This window comes from Eptatretus burgeri, chromosome 9 (assembly GCF_056783735.1).
Source record: "Eptatretus burgeri isolate ZD-2024b chromosome 9, Ebu_testis_v1, whole genome shotgun sequence".
In the NCBI taxonomy this organism is placed as follows: Eukaryota; Metazoa; Chordata; class Myxini; order Myxiniformes; family Myxinidae; genus Eptatretus; species Eptatretus burgeri.
The window spans coordinates 33,588,139-33,610,131 of NC_140969.1; the positions used below are offsets into that span (position 1 = coordinate 33,588,139).

Below are 21,993 nucleotides of genomic sequence, written 5' to 3' on the forward strand. Positions count from 1 at the left end.
TTTTGATATTAAACCCAGTCCAACTTGGGATTGTCTGACAGTCTGAGTTTGTTTGTCTTGCAAGGACCCATGCCAGGTTCTTGTTACAGGCGACTTGAGCAGACTCTTGTGCTTCCAGCATGTGGCTCTCGCTGGTTGGTAGAGGTTGTGGACCCACACCTGCACAGGCTACATAGACTTCCAGCTCTTCGTGTTCAATGTTGACTGATCTTTGTTTCAGTTTGTCAATGATTGGAAGTTCAGTCGTGGGTGGATGAGGTCCATAGACCTTAAGCTGGACCGCTATTCCATTGACTCGATGTGACGTACCTTTTCCAGTAAGTGTCTCCTCCAGTCTGTCTATATTATCCCATGCAAGATTTGTGAAGACATAGGGCTTGAGGGAGACTGGTACAACAGCTCTCTGGTTGAAGCCCATTGCTAACTTCTGGAGACACAGAGCGGTATCATTCTCTTCCAGCTGGTCATAAGACACCCCATGTCCAAACTTATTCAGTGTCCGAATGACCTCAATGTTTCCAGTGAGTGCTTTTACCGCATAAGGAAGCAGGAAATGTTTTGGTGGTTTATACTGCCCACGTGTCACAGCGTATATCATGTCCTGGCTAAATGACTCGACTAGAATAGCAGTCCTTTGGGATTTATTCGTAGTACTAGTAGGATTTCCAGTGAGGAGCCCAACCAGAAATCGCTCAAGCTGATTTGGTATGGCGATATGAGTAGCTACATCAGACGGATGATATGGCCACGGGGTGGAAATCATGTCCTGCTTGATGGCCGTTCGGATATGTGACGAAGTCTGATCTATGATCTTGTTGACATCTGTAGACTTGGCTTTCCAAAGCTTGAGCTCCCTTGTAGAGTTTAATTTTCCATGACAACATCCTTTAATGATACACAGCAGGGAACCATCAACAACTTTCCATTGTCGTCGGGAAATATTTCCACTGCACCTCCAAGCTCGGACTTCAGTCTTCTGTGCATATTGTTACGGGTGTGGAAATTCGCATTACACCATGAAGGGCCCGTAGGTGAGATATCTCTAAGTACATGTGTAGTTAGCCCCAAATCCGTTGTCGAGAGGGAATTTATGTGATTCATTCGGGCTGCGACGCTTTGAGTTAGGCGTTTTTCTGTTCTATCTTTATTTTGAACCAACCACGTCTCAACTGCCATCACACAACAACCACCAACCACAACTCTGCTTCACAACAACCCCAACCACACCTGCCTCTCAACAACCACGCCATTCTCACCACTCCGCCAGCAACCATCAACATCTCCACGAACACCAAAGGGGAACAACAACAACTCCCACCCCGATTTCCCTGGTAAACAAGAATGACGGTTGGAACTCAACTCCCACCCAGATTTCCCTGGTAAATGAGAATGACGGTTGGAACTCAACTCCCACCCCGATTTCTCGAGTGGAATGTCACCCCCCCCCCACGCGTGCCGCGAAGGGAGGGCGGGGTGCCGGGGAAATAAAAGGGCGCACGGAGGCGCCGCTGAGGAGGAAGTCAGGCCGCTAGAGGAGGTCAGGTCAGGGCGGTCGGTGAGGGTGTCAGTGTCAGTCGGCGGTTCATGGTCTTCTGCCCGTCTGGGTCTTGGAGAAGCGGTCCGTAGAGCGACCCGCTCGTTGGAGCTTGCAGTCGGTGGAGAGTCCAGACGTCGCGGAGGGGACGCGGACTGGAGGCGCCGCTCTGCCAGCTGTGTCGCGCGGACCTGCGTGTTCGTACAAGGAGCGCCGGAGAGAGCTCGCCCACCATCGCACCGCGAGGGTGCAGGTAACCTGCAACGGTCTCGTGGGACTCGTTCGGTCTGCCAAGTCCCTTGCCATAAAGGCCCACGGGCCCCGTCTGCCCCCTTGTCTATGAGGGTGGCTTCTTTCCTTTGCTTTTGAGTAAATGTGTGTTGGCGCCGTCTGTAAAGTAGAACTGTATAAGTGTTGCCGTGTATACGCGTATTCGGTTTAACTCTTGCTTTCGCTTTATATGTGCATTTTGATTATTGTGGCTGTATATACGTGCTTTCCGTGTGCCGCGGAATAAATGTGCATTGTGTTGAACTGTTTTCCCGTTTCGCTTCGTCTCCTTCCTTTTAATTGACCCTCCATCCTGCTTCACGTAAAGGGTTCGTCGTGGGCTTAATACGCCCGATAATTAATCGGAACCGTCGAGGCCGACGATAACACCGCTCGGTTATAACTGTAGCACGGAACGGACCGCTTAAGCGGTTCGTGTCCGGAGTCGGCCTGTGGCGTGGTGCGATCGCCGGGTCGACCATTCGCGCAGGTACTTAGGTAGATCGAATTTGGCGAGCAACCCTATCCTGCGTGGGTGGGCAATTGGCACGATCGTGGTGAGGTTAAACCCCCACCCGTGACTAGCTCCCGGCGTTGGTCCGAGAGGGTCACGACTGAATTGTCTGTCCGGTGGGCGACGTGCCGCGATTCGAGTCACGTGGCCGTCCGCACGCCGGCGGGCGCGAATTCGCAACAATATTCTTCTTTGTTGAATCCTTCAGAAGATTAACTCCACCAGACAACATTAATGATTCCAGTTTTGTGGTCAAGGATGTGACTGGTATAAGCCTCTTGTTGGGAATAATATCTGCTCTGATGTGTTCGAAAAGTTCTTCGTAAGCTTCTCCTTCAACGTTGTGATACAGTATAAATTTATGTGTCTCTTTCTCTTCTTCATTCTCATTGTCTCTAGTATAATTCCTATACAATGAAGTGTGATAGTGTGCCTCGGCGGCAACAATGTCTCTACTGGTTAATGCTACCATCCTTTCGTCTCCCTTTCTGACGGCACTCTCTCGTAGTGTTTGATCTACTCTTGTAGTAGTTGTGAAGCTAGCGTAAGTTTTTCACGTGTATTGGAGTGCTTTTGGTACTTGACCTTGCTACAGAATATGCAGATCGGATCATAAACTCTTGATTCTGTTGTCAATCTTCTGGAAGACCGTTTTGGAGGACAGCCACTACTACCAGGTAGATCACGACTGCTTTCACCTGCTTTCCTTTTCAAAGTCTCCAAGTCTCTTTTCATGGTGAAGATGCTTCTACATTTTCGATGATAGAACATAATTGGAACTTCTTTGTCCTCGAGCGTTTTGTAACGTCTAAAATGGGGACATGGTTCCTGACTTTGGCGGCTTCAAGTAAGGTTATCCAGGAGTCATGACTTTGAGGACTGATTAAATGTTCATCTTCGTCGGATACTGCCTGCTGTATGATGCACAGTTTCTTGGCGGGTCCCTGGGGCGTTTCCATGCTGACGGACATCTAATGCTAGTCTACTGTATTCCAGGCCTCTTACGTAGAATTTCCACAGCTACTACGATACCTGAAAAAGAGAATATATACATTATATTACATGTATATATATATATATATATATATATATATATATATATATATATATATATATATACATACATTCAGCCTGGGGGGTTTGTCGGTATCAAATCGGGGGGGGGGGGGGAGGGGATGCTCATAGTGACTATCTTGGCCGCCAAAATGCCCAGTACCCTATATATAGCAGGTTTTAGACCACTTAGAGCAGTGATACTGATGTCTATGACTAGGTTTGAGGGGTCTGATATATCATTTCTGTATTTACCTAAAATATTGGAAATGTACACCAAAATCACTGTCGTAACTGTTCTAAGACCTTAAACGTGGTCATTTAAATATGTGTCTGCAGCCATTTTGGTGGCCATCTTGAATTTTAATATTAGGGCTGTATCCAATATTTTAGGTAAATACAGAAATGATATATCTGACCCCTCAAACCTAGTCGTAGACACCAGTATCACTGCTCTAGGTGGTCTAAAATCTGCTATATATAGGGTATTGAGCATTTGGCGGCCATTTTGGAAAAAGGGGATAACTCCCATAAAGCTGCCACTGCCACAATGCTATCACATATTTTCTAACTCTTGGGGTCTACACCATCCCAAAAATCACAATGAGCATTCTCCCCCAATTTGATACCGACCAACCCCCCCAGGCTGATTGGCTAATGAGGAACTCGGATAGGATTCGGGTTTCAGCTGCTACTCCTCCACTCTCAAACCCATCCAGGTGCATCCAAGTGAGAAATGCACATGTTCTGTGCGAACAAACAAACAAACAGACAAACATATCTACACACCCTCTGGCGAGGGTAACAAAAACTGTTTTCTGGACAAAACAATAACTCCACCGAGGAAAACAAATCTTACCCACCTCGAGGAACATCCTTACTGCTATAGTACATACACAGGCACAGTTTAAACGATCCAGTTTTATGCTTGTTAACCAATGACCAGTCTGACCTGCATATTGCCGCATTTTACATGTGAGTAAATCCATTTATCATGAAACTTAAAATGCTGTAATCACTCGTGGCTGTGCATCCATTACAGCATATCGATCGATAGTGTGCACATGTATTGTGACTACACTAATACATACGCTTTAACTGACAGGTTGCAATCAAGCTATCTCTTCGAGAGCTTGGGGCAGCAGTGTCTCCAAACATAGGGATGTTTGGAGACATTTGATCTTGAATTTCATCAGAAATCGGTCACGACTTGACGGAGCGAGATAACTAGATAAGACAAATGGAATTCACCATGATGTAAGAAATATCCTTTCTTCACTCTTGGTTATTTTGTTTTGTGCAATTTTTAAAAAAATTGATGGAAAATGATAAAGCAGAATCTCAGAGAGCAAGAGATCAGTCTGTGCTTGCGCTTGTGTCATAAACATCATATTTAATTTAGTTAACAAATTTCTTAACTCGAAGGGCACTCGGTCGAGCGCATACCTCCGCCACGCAATGCCTGATCCACGAGAACATATCGGGCCCAATACATTTTTGAAATATCATGCTGTATATCGTTTTTGGCCCTGTCTCTCAATGTTGAAGAAGCACGTTAATAATTAAATAATTCTCGTATTCAGATTCAGATCTTCACCAAAATCAAATCAATTTGTCCTTGCCACACACACACACACAACATGTCCACCAAGTTTTATCCGGATCCGTGCACAACTTTTTGAGATATCCTGCTTTCTATCGTTTTTGGCTGTATCTCTCAATGGTGAAGAATCACTTAAAAATTATAGTATCTTCACCGAAATCTAATCAGTTCGTTCTTGTCACACACCCAACCTGTCCACAAAATTTCATCTGGATCTGCACACAGACAAACAGATAGAAAGTGGTGAAAACATAACCTCTTTCACCATTGGTGGCGGTTCCAATACTTATGGGCCGATTGTCTATCTATATATAATTCCAGCAATGTGTGTGTGTGTGTGTGTGTGTGTGTGTGTGTGTGTGTGTGTGTGTGTGTGTGTGTGTGTGTGTGTGTGTGTGTCTGTTTGTCTGTCTGCGACTGCGGTTTCTCGACGACCGCCGGTCCGATCTCATTGAAACTTGCCAGGAATATTGCCGGGGACCTGCGGATGTGCCTTTTCAAGGTTTCATATCGATCGGACGAGCGGTTCCCAAGTTACGGCCATTTATCTGTCGACCAATGACAAGACACGGTGCTATGACATCACGAATGATGTCACAATTAATGTTTGTTTTTATTTATTTATTTATTTTTGCATGATTGATGGTCCGATCTGATTGAAACTTGCCAGGAATAATGCCGGGGCTCCGCGGATGTGCCTTTTCATGGTTTGATATTAATCGGACGAGCGGTTCCCAAGTTACGGCCATTTATCTGTCGACCAATGACAGGACACGGTGCTATGACGTCACGAATGACATCACAATTAATGTTTATTATTATTATTATTATTTTTTTATTTTGCACGATTGAAACTTGCCAGGAATATTGCTGGGGACCTGCGGATGTGCCTTTTCAAGGTTTGAGAGAGAGAGAGAGAGAGGCTGCACATACTGGCACGCACCTACGGGCCCGCCCCTACGGGCCCTACTGGTTTTATATAAACGATGTATAAGGATGTAGGAGTTTGGATTGCTTCATCAAAATTTATTATAGATTATACTGAGCTTGGGTGCAAGGCAAATGTATGTGAAGAAGACAAATGGTTGCAGGTACAGGTAGTGGACAAAATATGGAAACACCAATGTAAAGTCACTTAATCGGGTGTTGCAGCACTAAGGGTGACCAGTATGGCTTGTATGCGCCGTGGCATAGAGTCCACCAGCGTTTGGAATTCTGCAGGAGGGAGGCGGCATCATTCTTCCACAAACGAGAAAGTCGATCAACTCACACCTGTATGATGGAGGTGGAAAATGCTGTCTCAGGCATTGTTCCAGAATATCCCATTAATCCTCGATTGGGTTCAGATTTGGTGACTGAGGAGGTCGTGACTTATGGATAACAGCATTGTCATGGTCATCAAACCATTTGGGCAACCACACGTGCTCTTTGGATGGGGGCATTGGGGGGTGGGAGTGGGGGGGGTCTCCTCTTACAGCCATGCGAGCTATAATTAAAGGCAACCAGGACTGTGCAGCATTTCTATACATGACCCGAAGCATGCTGGGATGTTATTTCCTGAATTAACACAAGGGCTACACCTGTGTGGAAGCTATTGCTTGGTGCCCTTCATTTACCCAGGTGTTTCCAGTTTTTTTTGTCCACTACCGGTACATTGAATGTTCACGGTGTTTATGCCATGGAATGAGCAATGTAGTGTAGAAGGATGAGAAATGGGTGGAAACAGTCTGCTCATGTTAAGAGCTGGCTGAGTTTTATATTTTGATATTTTATGTCATCTTGATTTGTTGTGGTGGGGTGGAAGTAATGGCAGGTTGTTTGGGAAAGATTACCTTTTCCTGCATCTGCTTTTCATTTGTATTTACTTTAAAATAAAAATTACCTCTAATTACAAAACTTGCCCTTAAAATAGTTGGTTGTTTGTGTTTTCATATGGAATAGATCTTTATTACTTGTAAAGACAGTTTGTGAGACCATTGCACACAGCTTGATCGACCTTATTGTATTGTGTGCAGAATGCCAGTTCCCAATGAGAATCCATTTGTGACTGAGGCAGGGCACGATGTGTTTGATCATCTTTGTTGTCTGCGAGAGAAGGAAGCGATGCAATTGGAAGGCGCAATGCAAAGCAAATGGGAGTTTGTGCAACAGTCCCGACTTGTTGAGGATTCCCTTAATGTGCTCATGGGAATCTCTTCTCGCACCTTTCCAATTTCTCAGGTACATGCCTGCTTCCTGCAAAGTTTGTGCATCACTGCACTGTGGATTGTCTGCCTGTTAAGTGTATCATGGTGGGTTAGTTGTACGTTCTGTCGGTATGGATTTTTTTTCTCCCCCCCCCCCCCCCAATATTGATATACCTGTATATACGGGTACAGTTATATCTCGATTTAAGTTGCCCGGATTTACGTTTATTCAAAGTTGTGTTGTTCTTCAATATGTACCCAGGCTTTGAATTATGTCTCTTGACATCGAAGTTATGTCATTCAAGCCATGTGCTTTGGCTTTTTCCGTCGCCAATTTTCCTGAAACGCCCAATCTTACGCCAAAACGTTGAGATCGTTAATGTTATGAAGCTTGCAGGCATGCACACAGCCACACATGGTTTGCCGTTTCAAGACGTGTCTGCATTGTTACTGGAGTTCGTCAGGGTATGTACAGTACTGGCCCCCACACTTTTCAGCTCTTGTATGGACTGGATTCTGGGGAGAATGTTGGAGAGATCAAGTTGCGGTGCATCGTTTGAGAATGTCAAGATCTCTGACCTTGATTTCGCAGATGATGCAGTCATCTTTGCGGAGACTATATGCTTTTGGGGGCCCTCGAGGTGCAGAATGAGGAGTCTGAGCCACTGGGAGTACAGGTTTCCTGGATCAAAACTAAGATGCAGGCTTTCATTGACATCTTAGATGCTGCTATCCTGTCTATACCTGTTTGTGGCGAGGATGTTGAGTTCACGGAGAGATTCACTTGCCTTGGCAGTGATATTCATGTCTCTGCTGGCTGTGAGCTAGAGGTCAACAGACGTCTGGGTCGGGCCTGGGCAGTCATGGATTCACTGGATCATGGGGTGTGGCACTGTCGGAACTTGTGCGGGAGGACGAAAGTCTGAGTCTTTCGGTCCTTGGTGCTTCCAGTCTTGCTCTATGGATGTGAGACTTGGACTCTGACCAGGGATTTGAGATGGAGACTTAACTCCTTTGGTGCCAGGTCTCTTCGGAGAATCCTTGGCGATCGCTGGTCGGACTGTGTGCAACGAGTGGTTGCTGAGAGAGACTCAAATGAGATTTGTTACCTGCATAGTCCGTGAGTATCAGCTGCGGCTGTATAGACATGTGGCTTGTTTTCCTGATGCTCATCCTGCTCAGCACTCAGCGATGACGCCTCCTAAGTGGAGGAGGCCAATGGGCCAACCATGTTCCTCTTGGTTGCAGCAGGTTGATCAGCATCTCAAGGAGATGGGGATGGGCCAGACATCTGCTTGGGGGATGGCCATACGGAGCCTCCTGGTGTACCGGCGGAAAGTGGACACAGCGACGCACTGCTCCGGCACATGCTTCCATACCTGACCTGACCTGACCTGTTTTTGTTCCCAGCTAAGCATGTGTTTCTGCCATTGAGGTTTCTTTGCTTCTGTGTCCCAACCACATTTATTCATTTTATTAAAGCTGTGTTTTTCCTTTTATTATTGTTATTTTGGTGCGAGCATACTTCTTCTGAGAATTCGATGGAGAATACTTTGCACGCCACTTTCTTGGCACATAAATGAAATAGATAACAGTAACCCTGAGTGCAATATAGCACGCTCGTATCACATTCACCTTTACGCTCAGGCATGTTGTGGACCGATAGCTCTGGCATAGCTAGACATAAGGAACAGGGTGAATGAGAGAGAAGTATGCCCATGTTGTTGTATTTGAGATGTTGATGGCCAATGATATTATATTTCAGGAGTACCTACGTACACCTCACAGATGCAAAAATGTTTGAATTTAACGAGATTTTATAGAATTTAATCTATACAAATATGGCACTGACATTTGACTCACCCCTTTCCCCCCCAACCCCCCCATTTTTTTCTCTGACCCCATTCGAAACAATACATGCCACTCTCCTCCTCCTCATCCTTTCCTTTCTCCCACTTTCCTCACCCCCCCCCGCCCCCCGTTCCCATACCCGATATATTGTAGGATATGGAGATTTTCACAGTGCAGAAAGGAATACGAATGTCTGGGCTCAGCTCAGAAAGTGTCTTCGAGCTGCTTTCAATGTTAGCAGCCAATGGATCCTCGTACTGGAGACTTTTGGCTTTCCTGGCTTTGGCCAGCAGTCACTCAAGATGTGAGCGAGGTCTTGTGTTTCAGGTAATGTCTCCCCCAGGATGACTTTGTACATCTGTGTCTGTCTACCCCATTGCAACATCTGGTTTGGTTGCAGTCTGAAAGATGCAAAACTGTACAATGCTGTATAGGCTATTACACTGCTAACTGCAGTATTTTAATTGGCTTAAGGCTTTGGAAACTTTTCTACCATTGTCAATGGGAAGGTGGGTGGTGGTAGTAGTGGGGGGTGGGGTGAGTGAGTATTGTTGGCCGTGCCCAAAGAGGGTTAAAAATAAAGATATGCAAAAGTATACATCGAGATACTCTGCTCTTTGCAAGCAAGTACTGATCAAGGTGTTTGCCTTTGTTTTAATGTACTAATGTTTTAAAAAAAACATTTATTTTCAAGGCATTTGTCAGTGGAATCAGAAAATACCTGCTTTACTACAAGGCATGTGTGCTCTCCGTGTCACCCATGACCACCAGCTTGCTTGCGCTGGCATTTCTTTTTCGCACCCTTGGATCGCAACTTCGGTGAGAAATTTATGTTGCTTTGCAAGAATTTTATTTTTCTGATTGATATCTGTGTGTAACTTACCAAGTTGTATTTCAGATATCTGGCTGATCTTTGCAAAGTTGGGCTTGACAATACAAAAGAAGATCTGAAAACCCTCCCATTGGTAGGTTATTATAGAGTTCATATTATTTTCCTTCTTGTTCAAAACTATTACCGTATTTTTTGGCATACAAGTCGATACTTCCCCCCCCCCCCCCCGTAAGTCTGGGCCTTGACCTGTATTCAGAATCGACTTCTCTCTGGTTTAAGACATTGAATTGCGTAAATTAATTTTTTTTTGCAATGTGTGATATTTTCTGAAATAAATTGTATAATTGTTAATTAAAACGCGCAACAGTAATCGTTGCCCGGAACGTTTGCCAATTGGGTGAGCAATTATGTTAACTATACATATAGGGATGGTTTCTTATGATAATTTATTGTGACCATCCCTTCTTTATCATCATACTTTTTAGAACACCATCGCTACATACTTTTACATTTTAAAAAAAATCAATTTTTGTTGGTAAGATGATGGTATTCATAAAATTTTTCAATGCCACTTTATGGAGCTAGGATAAGTTTTGAGCATTATAGATGGTAAAATTTAGGAAAAAATAATTCAAAGAGTAAACTAGAGAGTTAATAGAACACTTTACTCCATGCACTTGAGAAGTAAGGATGATATGGACAGGGTCTTCAAGTGGCAAATTTGATTGGTCATGATGACATTAAATGCCGATATATTTTGCCCAGTACTGCAAAACGGAAGGGTTTTTAAAATTACAAAAAGGATATTTGTGTTCTACAGTGTTCAAGTATATAATTAAATAGAATAAAATAAAGATTTTAAAGGTTGCAGAAATTTTTTTTCCGGAGGTTTACCACCATTGATGCAGCATCTTTTACACCACCTTATTTGAAACATTAAATTGGTTCTTCATGCCTGTTGCTTATGTCCCTAATGACTTGTCCCTTAAAAACAGTACATTTCCTGTTTCGGATGATTTTCATTTTTGTTTCACTGCCAGGAAGGCAGACAGTAAAAAAAAAAATCTCGCTTCTCTCTGCACATGTGCAGTCGGGATAAATTCAGAGCAAAAGTACTGCTAAACTGCATGTTCGCATTCTGATTACTTTTCTAATTCGTGTTCAAAATACAACATTCAATTGAAATCAAGTTGTTCCTCGATCATAAACTGATGTTTGTCAACAGACAGACGGAGCACAGGGACAAGGAAAGTGAACCAATTGCTTAACCCCATTTTGTTCTTCGTGTGCACAGGGTGGTAACAACGTAAAGTAATGAATCAATTAAATCAACATATTTTACAGAGAAGGTAGGAGAGAGAGACAGACAGAGACAGAGACAGAGACAGAGACTAGAGGGAAAGCTAGAAGAGGGGCGATGTGAGGAGCGCTCTGCCTCACCAAACTGTGGTGAGGGAGGGGTGTGTGTGTGTGTGTGTGTGTGTGTGTGTGTGTGTGTGTGTGTGTGTGTGTGTGTGTGTGTGTGTGTGTGTGTGTGTGTGTGTGTGTGTGTGTGTGTGTAGAAAGAGAGAGAAAAGGAGTATGAAAAAAAGAGAGAGAAAGGTGAGGGGTGGAGGTGGGGTTAGTAAAGAGAATGATATGTGATGCTTAATGACTGAACACACACATACAAAAAGCTCATGTCAGAACAGCTGTACACACAACGACACAATAGAGTTTAGAATGTAATCCACTGGCACATCTACAAAAACTTTGATGTCCCAGTTCCAGAAAATTTGTGGGAACATGAACCAAAAGTAATCACTGAAAACATGGAAGTACCTACCACTCACATGTAACCTAATGATCCCATCGAGCGTGAACATCAAAAACAAAACATTGCGACCAGATATCACACTTGGGTAAAAAAAAAGAAGAAGGCATTGCTGATTGAGGTGATAATACCAGTGATTTTGGAATAAACGATGCAGAAAGAAAATGATCAAACACCAAGACCTCAAGAATGAAGTGAGAAGATCCTGGAAGCTAAAGAATGCCAAAGTTGTACCATTGATAGTTGGAGCTCCAGGAATGATGACAAAGAACCTCACAGAGATATTAAACATCGGGGCAAAACTCCTGGTAGCGGCTAGATACGATAACCAAGCAACCACTGGTAGGCATGGATGACCCACAAAATATATAACGGAGAAGAAAGTAAATACCGATGGATTTCTTTTTTTAATGCCATGAACAAACCTTGGTACATCACGGGTGATAAAGGTTGTGGTCAAGTTTCATCAAAATTGTGTGTGTGTAGTTTCAGAAAAGAAAGCAAATACATATTTTGGGGGGCAACTCTTCCGGAGAACCCATTCGACCCCAATTTTTTTTTAATGTCGTGAACAAACTTTAATACATCATGGGTGGTGAAGATGGTGGTCAAGATTTATCGCAATTCTATGTGTAGTTTTGGAGAAGAAAGCAAAATAAAGTCCAAAAAGTAATGGCCTCTAGTTCCCGGCATGGGGTGTGAAGAATCTCTAGTGACCTACTTGTCTCTTCTGCCAACGAGGGGGGGGGGTCTCAAACAGTAGTAGTATCCATCCCTCCCAAGACCCTTGCCTTTTGAACCAACGTGACTCTTTTTCAATTCATTTCACCAACATTCGTGGACTTTCTTCGAATCTTTCCTCTTATCTGTCAAACATCATCTGGCAAGCTCCTCTCCTAATATTTTGCTTCTATCAGAGACCCAATTGTCACAAGATGTTCTTGTTAATTCTTATAACATTTTGAACTCCAACCTTCACTCACGATTCCACTTCAAAGGAGGAGTCTGTGTCTACTCCAACATCAACATGCCTGCTGTGTATGCCTTATGGACCTCGAATCTCCAAACTTTGATGTCATCTGGGTTAAGATTTGTCTCCCGACCATCAGTATCTTTCTCTGTTTCACTTACTGCTCTCCCAATTCTACAAACTTTAAAGCTTTCTTTGATTATTTTAACTCTTGACATGAGGCCATGACATCCGAACACCTTCAAGCAGAACATCTCGATCTCGGAGACTTCAATTTACATCACAGGGAGTGGCTGAAATCTTCCCACACGGATGTTGGGGGAGTTGAAGCTCTTACAATTTCCATTCCTCATGATTTGGAACAAATTATCACCCACCCCACCCATATCCCAGATCGTTATGACCACACTACCAATACTTTGGATTTATTCTTCACTTCCAATCCGTTGCATTACAACTACACAATTTCACTTCCAATTGGTACTTCTGACTACAATCTTGTGAACATCACTTTACTTGCCACCACCTCTTCTCCTCGGACTGCTCTGATGAAATGCCAGTATTGGCATTTCAATAATTCTGACTGGACTGGTTTATGAAATTTATTTTCTGACTTTCCCTGGAAAGACTACTGCCTCTCCTCAGGCAGTGCCTCTATCTCTGCTGAACGTATAGCTTAGGTTTTTGTTGCATGAATGGAGGCTTATATCCCCTTTCTTTCAAATCGATCTCTCTTACCAATTCTTGGTTCAATAATTCCTGCTCTGTGGCCATTCGTGCAAGGGATGCTGCATATCGGACATGGAAAAACTCTTCTTCCTCTGACTCGTATTCAGCTTTCATATCTGCCAGAAATCATTGCAAATATGTTATTCGTGAGGTGAAGCATTCCTTTATTCAAAAGAAATCTGACAACCTCTCTTCTTTTTCCACAAATAGTTCTTTCTGGTCCTAAGCTAAAAGTATCTCCAACAACTTCTGTCGCTCTACCTTTCCTTCGCTTTTCCATTTCGATGATACTATCGCTGCCTCTCCGACCGATAAAGCAACTTTTTTTGATTCTTTTCTCTTCTAACTCCACACTGGATGACTCCAACATTCCAGTTCCCTCTGATGCTCCCCTCCCCTCACCAATTAAATCCTATGTCCCTCCCAATAATCTCTTTTCATGCAGTCAAAAAAATACTCCTCTCTCTGGACATAAGCAAGGCCGACGTGCCATTCCTCCCCGTGCCTTGAAGGAATGCATGCTTCAGAACTTGTACCCATGCTTGCCCGTTTGTTTTGTTTTTGTTTAAAAACCCAAACTTTTCCTCTTACCTGGAAATATGCCTTTGTGCAACCTATTTTAAAGAAGGGTGATCGTTCAAACCCTTCTAACTACCATCCTATTGCTCTGACTTCTACTGTTTCCAAAGTCTTGAATGTCTTATCAATTCACATTTTCTCAAACATCTTGAATCTCAGTCTTCTATCAGACCACCAATACGGCTTTCGCAAGGCAAGATCTACAGGTGATATCCTTTCTTAGATTACGAATGTCTGGGCCTCTTCTTTGAGAGACTTTGGGGAATCCTTTGTTGTAGACCTTGATACCTCAAAAGCCTTTGACAGAGTTTGGTATCGGGGTTTGATATCCAAGCTTCCCTCTTTCGGCTTTCCTCCTTCACTCTACTCTTTCGTATCGAGTTTTCTCTCCGACCGCTCTTTCTCCGTAATTGTTGATGGTTCAACATCGACCCCCTTCCCGATCGACAGCGGTGTACCTCAAGGTTCAGTTCTGTCCCCAACACTCTTCCTTCTTTTTATCAATGACCTTCCTTCTTCCACAAATAACCAAATGCACTCGTATGCTGACGACTCAACATTATATTCCTCCATGTCTTTCCCATCTGCCCCATCTTCCCTCACTCGATCTACATCTGGTTTCACCACAGCCACCTCTTTAAATTCAGATTTGGACAAGATCTCTCAGTGGGGCAAATGTAATCAAGTTAAGTTTAATGCTTAAAAAACTCAATTTATTCTCCTCTCAACTCTTCAATCTCCTTTTAAAGCTCCACAATTACACCACATGATGCAATAAACTGACAAGGTATCACTCTAACATCAAATTTATCCTGGAATCCACACATTACGCAAATAGCTAGTCTGCCTCGAAGAAATTAGGAGTCCTGTTCAGATGTCGAAGATTCTTCTCCTCTGAACAGTTGCTCCAACTATACTGTATAAAGGATTGATTCGTCCTTGTGTAGAGTACTGCTCTCACATCTGGGGAAGTTCCAGCTCCACATACTGACTGGACAGAATTGAATCCAAAGTTATTCGACTGTCAACTCCACCAATGTGACCTCAAAACTCAACCCGCTCAAATTATGCCGCATCACCGGCTCTTTCTCTTTTCTACAGATATCACTTCGTTTTCTGCTCGCAAGAACTTGCTGCTTGTGTACCTCCACCATTAGCGAGACCAAGGAATACTCGACAAGCCACGACATCACATGATTATTGTATGGCCATTAGGAACTCAGGGTGGGACGTGATGATGTTTGTTTCTTCCCCTCCATTGCCATACTCTGGAACTCTTTACCTTCTCATGTCTTCCCAAACACTTATGATCTTCCCGTTTTCAAAAAGCAGATTTTTTACTTCTTCAAAAACTCTTAGACTATTCTCTCATTCCTTACTTTTCTATGAATGCAGTTCTTTTATTCAGGCTTGGCCTCGATGAGGACTATTTAGTCTGTGACTGAAGCCTTCAACATAAAAAGTAATAATTTTTTTATTTAGAACTCTGCGATTAAAAAAAAAAAAAGTTTCTTTTTGCGTGCATTCTATCACCCTTCCCCTCCCCAGACACTGCCTTCTCTTCCCCACCCCTCATGCCACCTTCCCTTCCCCTCATGCTGCCATCCCTTCCTCTCCTGTCACGCTGCCTTCCCTTTCCTTCACACTGCATTCTCTTCACCTCATGCTGCCATATCTTCCCTTCTCTTCCCCTCATGCTGCCTTCCCTTCCCCTCGTGCTGCCTTCCCTTCCCCTCGTGCTGCCTTCCCTTCCCCTCGTGCTGCCTTCCCTTCCCCTCACACCACATTCTCCTCCCATTATTATACTTTGCCTCCCCCTCCCCTCACACTTATCTCCTCCCAAATTCCCTCCTTTCTCCACCCCCCCCATAAATCTCACAGCAGTCTCCACGTGTGTTGTTTTAACGTACCCCATTTTTTGTCCTGTGAATCCCCCCTCCCCCACTTCTCCACAAGTTCCACTACCGAAAGCAAGTCCCGAACCCCTCTTCTCACACATCCCCTTCCCCCTCCCCACTTTCGCCCTCCTATCCCCCCAATCCTCCTCACCTCCCACCCCCTCTCAGAGTGTATAGTGATGTTTGATGAGGCGTTGCTCTCCCCACCACCCCCCTTTTTCCTCGCTCTTCCCACCCCCCTTTTTTCCTCTTTCTTCCCCTCTTCCTAGCTCCCCCATTCCTCATCACCGTCAAGCTCCCCCACCCTCCCTCCTCGCTCCTTCCTCGCTCCCCCTCTTTCTCCCCCTCTATCTCTCCCCTCTTTCTCCCCCCTCAACTCCACCACTCCCCTCCCTCCCCTCTCTCCCTCCACCTCAATCCTCTCTCCCCACCATCCTCCCCCCCCGCCCCTCACTTAATATTCCTGTCAGCGAAGCAACAGGTTGGATTGACTCGTTTAAAATATATACAAAGAATGCTCTAACACACTTGAAAAGAAGTACTATACTCTAATGAACAAACTTTTGCTGAAAACTTCAACATTTATTTTAATTATTGTCCCATCATAAAAATCTAATTGAATGAAAACCAGACATTGTATATCATTAAACAAACGACATCATGATAAATAAAAAAAATCAATGTCTCTGACGTATTGAACAATGTTTGACATGGAAGTGACCTTCAGAATTGCAGTTTTGCCATCAGCTGAACATTTGCCTTCGTCGTCTCGACTTTGTGAATCACTTATAACAAAGCTTTCTTGCCCAACACATTTGATACCTATTGTATACCCTGAAAAATTTCGAGACTTTTAAAAATGATTTTTCACCATTGAGCGATGGGGCTAAAACCGATATATAGCACGATTCAGTGCCTTCAGAAAGTATTCACATATCTTGACTTTTTCACATTTTGTTGTGTTACAACCTGAATTTATAATGGATTAAATATAAATTATTTGTCCAGTTGGTTGCATGTTAAGGACTCACTCCCTTTCCTTGTTCGTTTTTCGGTCATCAGGGTTGGGAGCAAAAAAATGTTTTTGGCGGGGGGGAGGGGGATTGGTGGCATTGCATGTCAAGGCCTGGAGATGTCCCATTCAGACATCTCCAAGCCTTGACACGCAACCCATCATGAGGGGCGTCCCACCCAGACATCTCCAGGCCTTGACACACAACCACCGCCACTTCCATTGGTGAATATATTTTTATTTAAATAAACTTTGGTGATATCTTATAATGTAGGTTTATTCAAGTTCATTATTATTTATTCTATTGTTTTTTTATTTCATGTTCTGTAGTAGAGTAAACCCTCAAATAGTGTGGGTTTCTACCAATCGCAGGCAACCTATTGCGTTCCAATTTTGTTCACATGGTTTTTAATTTCGGCCAGTTGCGGTTTTCGAGTTGAAATGAGTCATTGTTTGCATCCGCATGTACGATTACCTCCCATTATGAGCTTTTTTCTTGTTTCTCGCACATCGTTAATTGCAGTAATTAGACAAGCATACGAAAACAAAGCTAAATTTAATAATGAATCGTTATCAAACAAGAAAAGACATACAGAGATCCTTTTGAGTGGACTTTGAGTGGACCAATTTATGGGAGAAACCTTTGAAGGTTTACCAACGTTTCTACGAGGCACCTGGGACCCAAAGGCTCCAGTTCAACCATGGCTCATGGAACAAATTGAGGCATAGGGATTTATGCTGGAGCAGGTTTTTAACGCTGAGATCGGATTATTTTGGAAGAGGATGACATCTGGTACCTTCCTATCCAAGCAGGGAAGATCTCTGGATCAAGGTGGCTACGAATCATTTTACCCTTCGTATATATGGCAGTGCAGCAGGTGACTTCATCGTGCTCCTGCTGATCCAACAGCCATCGCACGTTCTACATCCACATCTTTCTAATCTTCATCCTCCCCCCTCTAGCATCATCATCTCCACGCTGTCTTTTGTTTTCTATTTACAGCAGAGTACAGTATGAATGAGGTAATATGTTTACCCTCACCCACTTTGCTGTTTTGCAATAAATTTAAAAGGTAAAAGTCTTGTGTTTTTTAAAATTTATCTCGTATTTATTCGATGTTCATGTTTATTTCAATGTTAGCATGCTTTATATACATATTTACGTGTTTACTTCAATATTGTTACGAATTTCCACTCGCCCGGCGTGCGAACGACCGCGTTAACTAATAGCGGTTGTTTGCCCACCGAACGAGCAATTCAGTCGTGATTTTCTGCAACAACGCCAGAAACCAGTCACGGGTGGGTTTTTAATCCCACCAGGGCCCAGTCCGTATTCTACCCGCGCGAAATAGGGTCAATCGCCAAATATCAATATACCTAAGTACCCGCGCAGGTAACCTACCGAGGGACCGTACCTCGGCGAAGGCCTTCTTGGACACGAACCGCTTAAGCGGTCCGTTCCGTTCTGGGATAACCGAGCGGGTATTATCGCCAGACCTCGCCGGACCCGATTCTATTTATCGGTTATTTAAAAACCAACTAATATTCCGCAATACAAGATGGCATTTCAATGGGGGAAAAATGACGTGACGAATGGGTTAACATTCACACAAGCACATTTATTAACTACACAGATGCACATATACAAACAATCATGTAGTCGATGAGGGAAGGGGGACAAGACATGAGCAAGGTAAAAATACTACAACCGACTATAAGCAATTATCAATGGCATCACTTACACAGTTTTACTTCGCAAGACACGGCGCCACAACATTCGTTCAAAGAAAAGCAGGAAAGACCTCCATCAAAGGCAATGGGGTCAGACTGGACCTATTGGGTCTTTATGGCGTGGGACTTGGCAGACCGAACGAGTCCCACGAGACCGTTGCAGGTTACCTGCACCCTCGTGGTCACTGGCTTTAGCGACCCGCGATGCTCCTTCCCCACGGCGGCTAGCGTAGCCGCGGTTGAGCCCAGGCCCTGCTCAGCGGCTGGCGAGCTCTCTCCGGCTCTCTCGACACGAACGCACGGTTTGCGCGACACAGCAGGTAAGGCTGCTCCTCCAGCTCGTGTCTCTTTCGCGACGCCCGGACCTCCGCCGACTGGCTGCTCCCAGCTCCCCACTCGGACACGAGCCCCGATCTTCACCCAGCTCCGGCAGAAGCAGCCCAGGTCCTTCTGCGGCGTCCAGCGGCCGCGACAACTCAAGCAACCACCGAGAGAGAGAGAGAACGAACGCCCGAGAGAGAGAACAAACGCTCCGTTCGCCCTTTTTATTACTCACGCCCCGCCCCTCCGCTCTTGCCCTGCCCTCCTTCCAGAACATGCGAGAATCTTCCAGAACGAAGCGTTTTCCCGCCAAATCGGGGGCGCTCCCTCGCCGCTGTGGCTGTCTTCTTCCACATGCCGGGCGGAATTCACCGTGGTGGGGCCATTCATCCGGAGGAGGGGGGGGGGAACGGGGGCCGCCTGCTTTCCCTCGACAAAGGCTAGGCCTCAAGCAACCGTGTGCCGAGGTGGAAACGCGGTGGTGTGGTTAAGGTGATCAGGATGCCATGGTTTGTTGAGAGGTGTGTGTGGTTGTGGTAGTGGAAGGACGGTGGGTCTGAAGCGGTTATTTGAGAGCGATGTTGGTGGTGGTGGTCCAAAATAATGATAGTAAAGAATAACGGCTATCTGAAGATTCACAGCCCTGTGACACGAATAAATCCCATTAAACAACGGTGGGGAAATCTAACTGAACACAGACTTATCGGCATAACTAACTAAGGACCTTTATGGTGTTCTGCGAATTTCCACAGCCGTAACAATATTAACGTGTTTATTTCTGTCTGCTGTCGATCTTCCTCAATATTTTCTTGAAGTCCAGGAACCGAAACCCCCCCCCCCCCTTGCCATTGGTCCTTGGTTTCCATGATCGTGGTTTTAACTATTGTGGCATTTTACAGGAACCTACCCCCCCCCATGATATTGGAGGGGTCACTGTATTTATACTTTTGTTTTTTAATGTCATTATGTCCGAAAAATGTTTGGTCAGGATCACATCCCTCCGATGTAACATTGTTCTTATGGGAAAAATAAATTCCATTTGCTCTTTTTTGCAAAACACAACTTTGTGGGAATGCATTCGATGCGTTAAGCAAGGACTCCCAATATCTTGAAATAGCATTTATCATTTCTCTCCCTCCCCACATGTCATTTGCCATTCCACCTACTTTCAGCATTTGCTCCATGTCATGTTGTTATTTTTTCCCCAGGGTGTTGGTTTGTTATCTTACCTTTACCACGAGGCTCTGGGAAGATGTGAAGGAGAGAACTACCATGTTCTTCTCTCTCTGTTGAGAAGCAGTTGTGAACCTTTTACAAGGTGATGCTTGAAATTTCTTGCTTCTTTCACTTCATGCACTAACGCACTGATGCTGTGACTATTTGTTTCTCCACTTATTAATTTCACACACAAACAACGGCACAAGGCCAAGTTTTTGAATGCAGGCTAATTTGTCTTTGAAATGTATATATTTTTTAATTCAAGTAATATTTGAATGTTGCTTAGCCAATATGATTTTGCTTTGATGAGGGGGAAAAAATACATTTTATAGAAATTTAAGCTAAGTCATAATATGACAAGCAATACCATACAATAAAACGTTTTTTTCTGCTAAGCTTGAAACTACTGGTAAAGTAGAAGATATCACTTGGTGTTGTTGCATTCTAAAAAGTGTGCAAATCCCGATCAATTACACAACCCATATACAAGTACTTTCCTTGTTTCTTGCTGCCACCTCTCTTGCTTTCTCCTCATTATTGTGAGAAATGTGAAGATCCAATCAATAAATCAAACCTAACATCCTTCCCCGTCCATCTTCTTAACACGAGCCATGTTTAAATTGCATAATGATTTTTTGTCATAAGCCATTCAGATTACACAAGGAAACCAGTTCGATTTAAAGGTCCCATGACGCACAAAAGTACTGAAATTGCATATATATATATATATATATATATATATATATATATATATATATATATATATATATATATATATATATATATATATATATATATATGTCCTATAGGAGTTTTTCATCATGATTTCTGATCTGACAATGTTTTTTTCACAATACTCGTTCTGTAAAATGTAAAATTAAAAAACAAACCTCTTAGGGAATGCCCCTAAAAATTCTGCCGAAATCTACTGAACGACACGTAACCCACATGATGTTATCTCCAGAACAACAAAGGCTGCACGGAAATTACTCGGGTTGGTGGTCTACGTGATTGTATTGGCTTTCTGTGTGTTTCCACATTCGATTGATCGACTCAAACGCTTCGTTCATTTCTGCTTTAAAAAAATCAAACATTTGGTTTTGAATAATGGATGACATGGATCTTGATTTGTCTGGTAGCGACAGTGAGTGTGAGAGAAATGAAGGATTTTGGTCTGAGTCAGATGGAAAATTGTCGGATAATGTAGTCACGGTAGGTGACATTCAGGCAGCTGGAAATGGAATACGACCTTACCAGTTCGAGCCCGAAGCAGGACAAGCAGAGGAAACTGGTGATTAAATTCCTGGAGTTCATGATGATCGGGAGGACATCGAAGGAAGACCACAATAACAACTGGTTGGACGAAATCCTTTTCGTAATTCAATAATGTAAATTCTACTTGCATACTGCTCGATATCAGAAATATTTTAGTGAGGTGACGTGACCAGCGCAGCGCAGCGGGCATGTTGCTTCATGGCAAATGAATCGCAAGCAGGGCCAGCCCATGTCATCGGCCTTATATCTCCGCGCCTAAAACGAAGCAATCTCGCTGTCCGGATACGATGAAAACTTGTGTGCAGAGCACACCAAGCAACACAATTGTCTGGAGTAGTCCGATAAATTTGACGTTCTGTTGCATTTTTATTTATTTTATTCCTACCGTCCTCATGTAGTGCCAGTAGAAAACGATGAAGCAAAGAGAATAATAAAAGAAAGCTACAGCACGTCAGATTTATCGGACTAGTCGGACGGACGACGGATTTATCGGATGACATTGCTTTTGATGATGGGTACTGCATCAGGTTTCAGCCTCCTCAACTTCTTCAAACTGAACAGCGAATAGAACCCGTGATCAAAGTCACTGTCTTCGAAGTGGGCG

At 43.8% G+C, this 21,993-nt stretch overlaps 1 protein-coding gene across 6 annotated transcripts in view; it reads left to right on the top strand.

Annotated features, from left to right (window-relative positions):
* The window catches only part of TUBGCP6 (tubulin gamma complex component 6), a 141,568-nt gene that overhangs the window by 13,147 nt on the left and 106,428 nt on the right, over positions 1 to 21,993 (top strand). For all 6 annotated transcript variants that reach the window (XM_085894657.1, XM_085894655.1, XM_085894656.1 and 3 more), the window contains 5 exons: positions 6,990 to 7,194; positions 9,165 to 9,338; positions 9,706 to 9,830; positions 9,910 to 9,976; positions 20,105 to 20,214. In XM_085894657.1, coding sequence (XP_085750783.1) covers positions 6,990 to 7,194; positions 9,165 to 9,338; positions 9,706 to 9,830; positions 9,910 to 9,976; positions 20,105 to 20,214 — 681 coding nt within the window. The remainder of the gene's footprint in view (positions 1 to 6,989; positions 7,195 to 9,164; positions 9,339 to 9,705; positions 9,831 to 9,909; positions 9,977 to 20,104; positions 20,215 to 21,993) is intronic.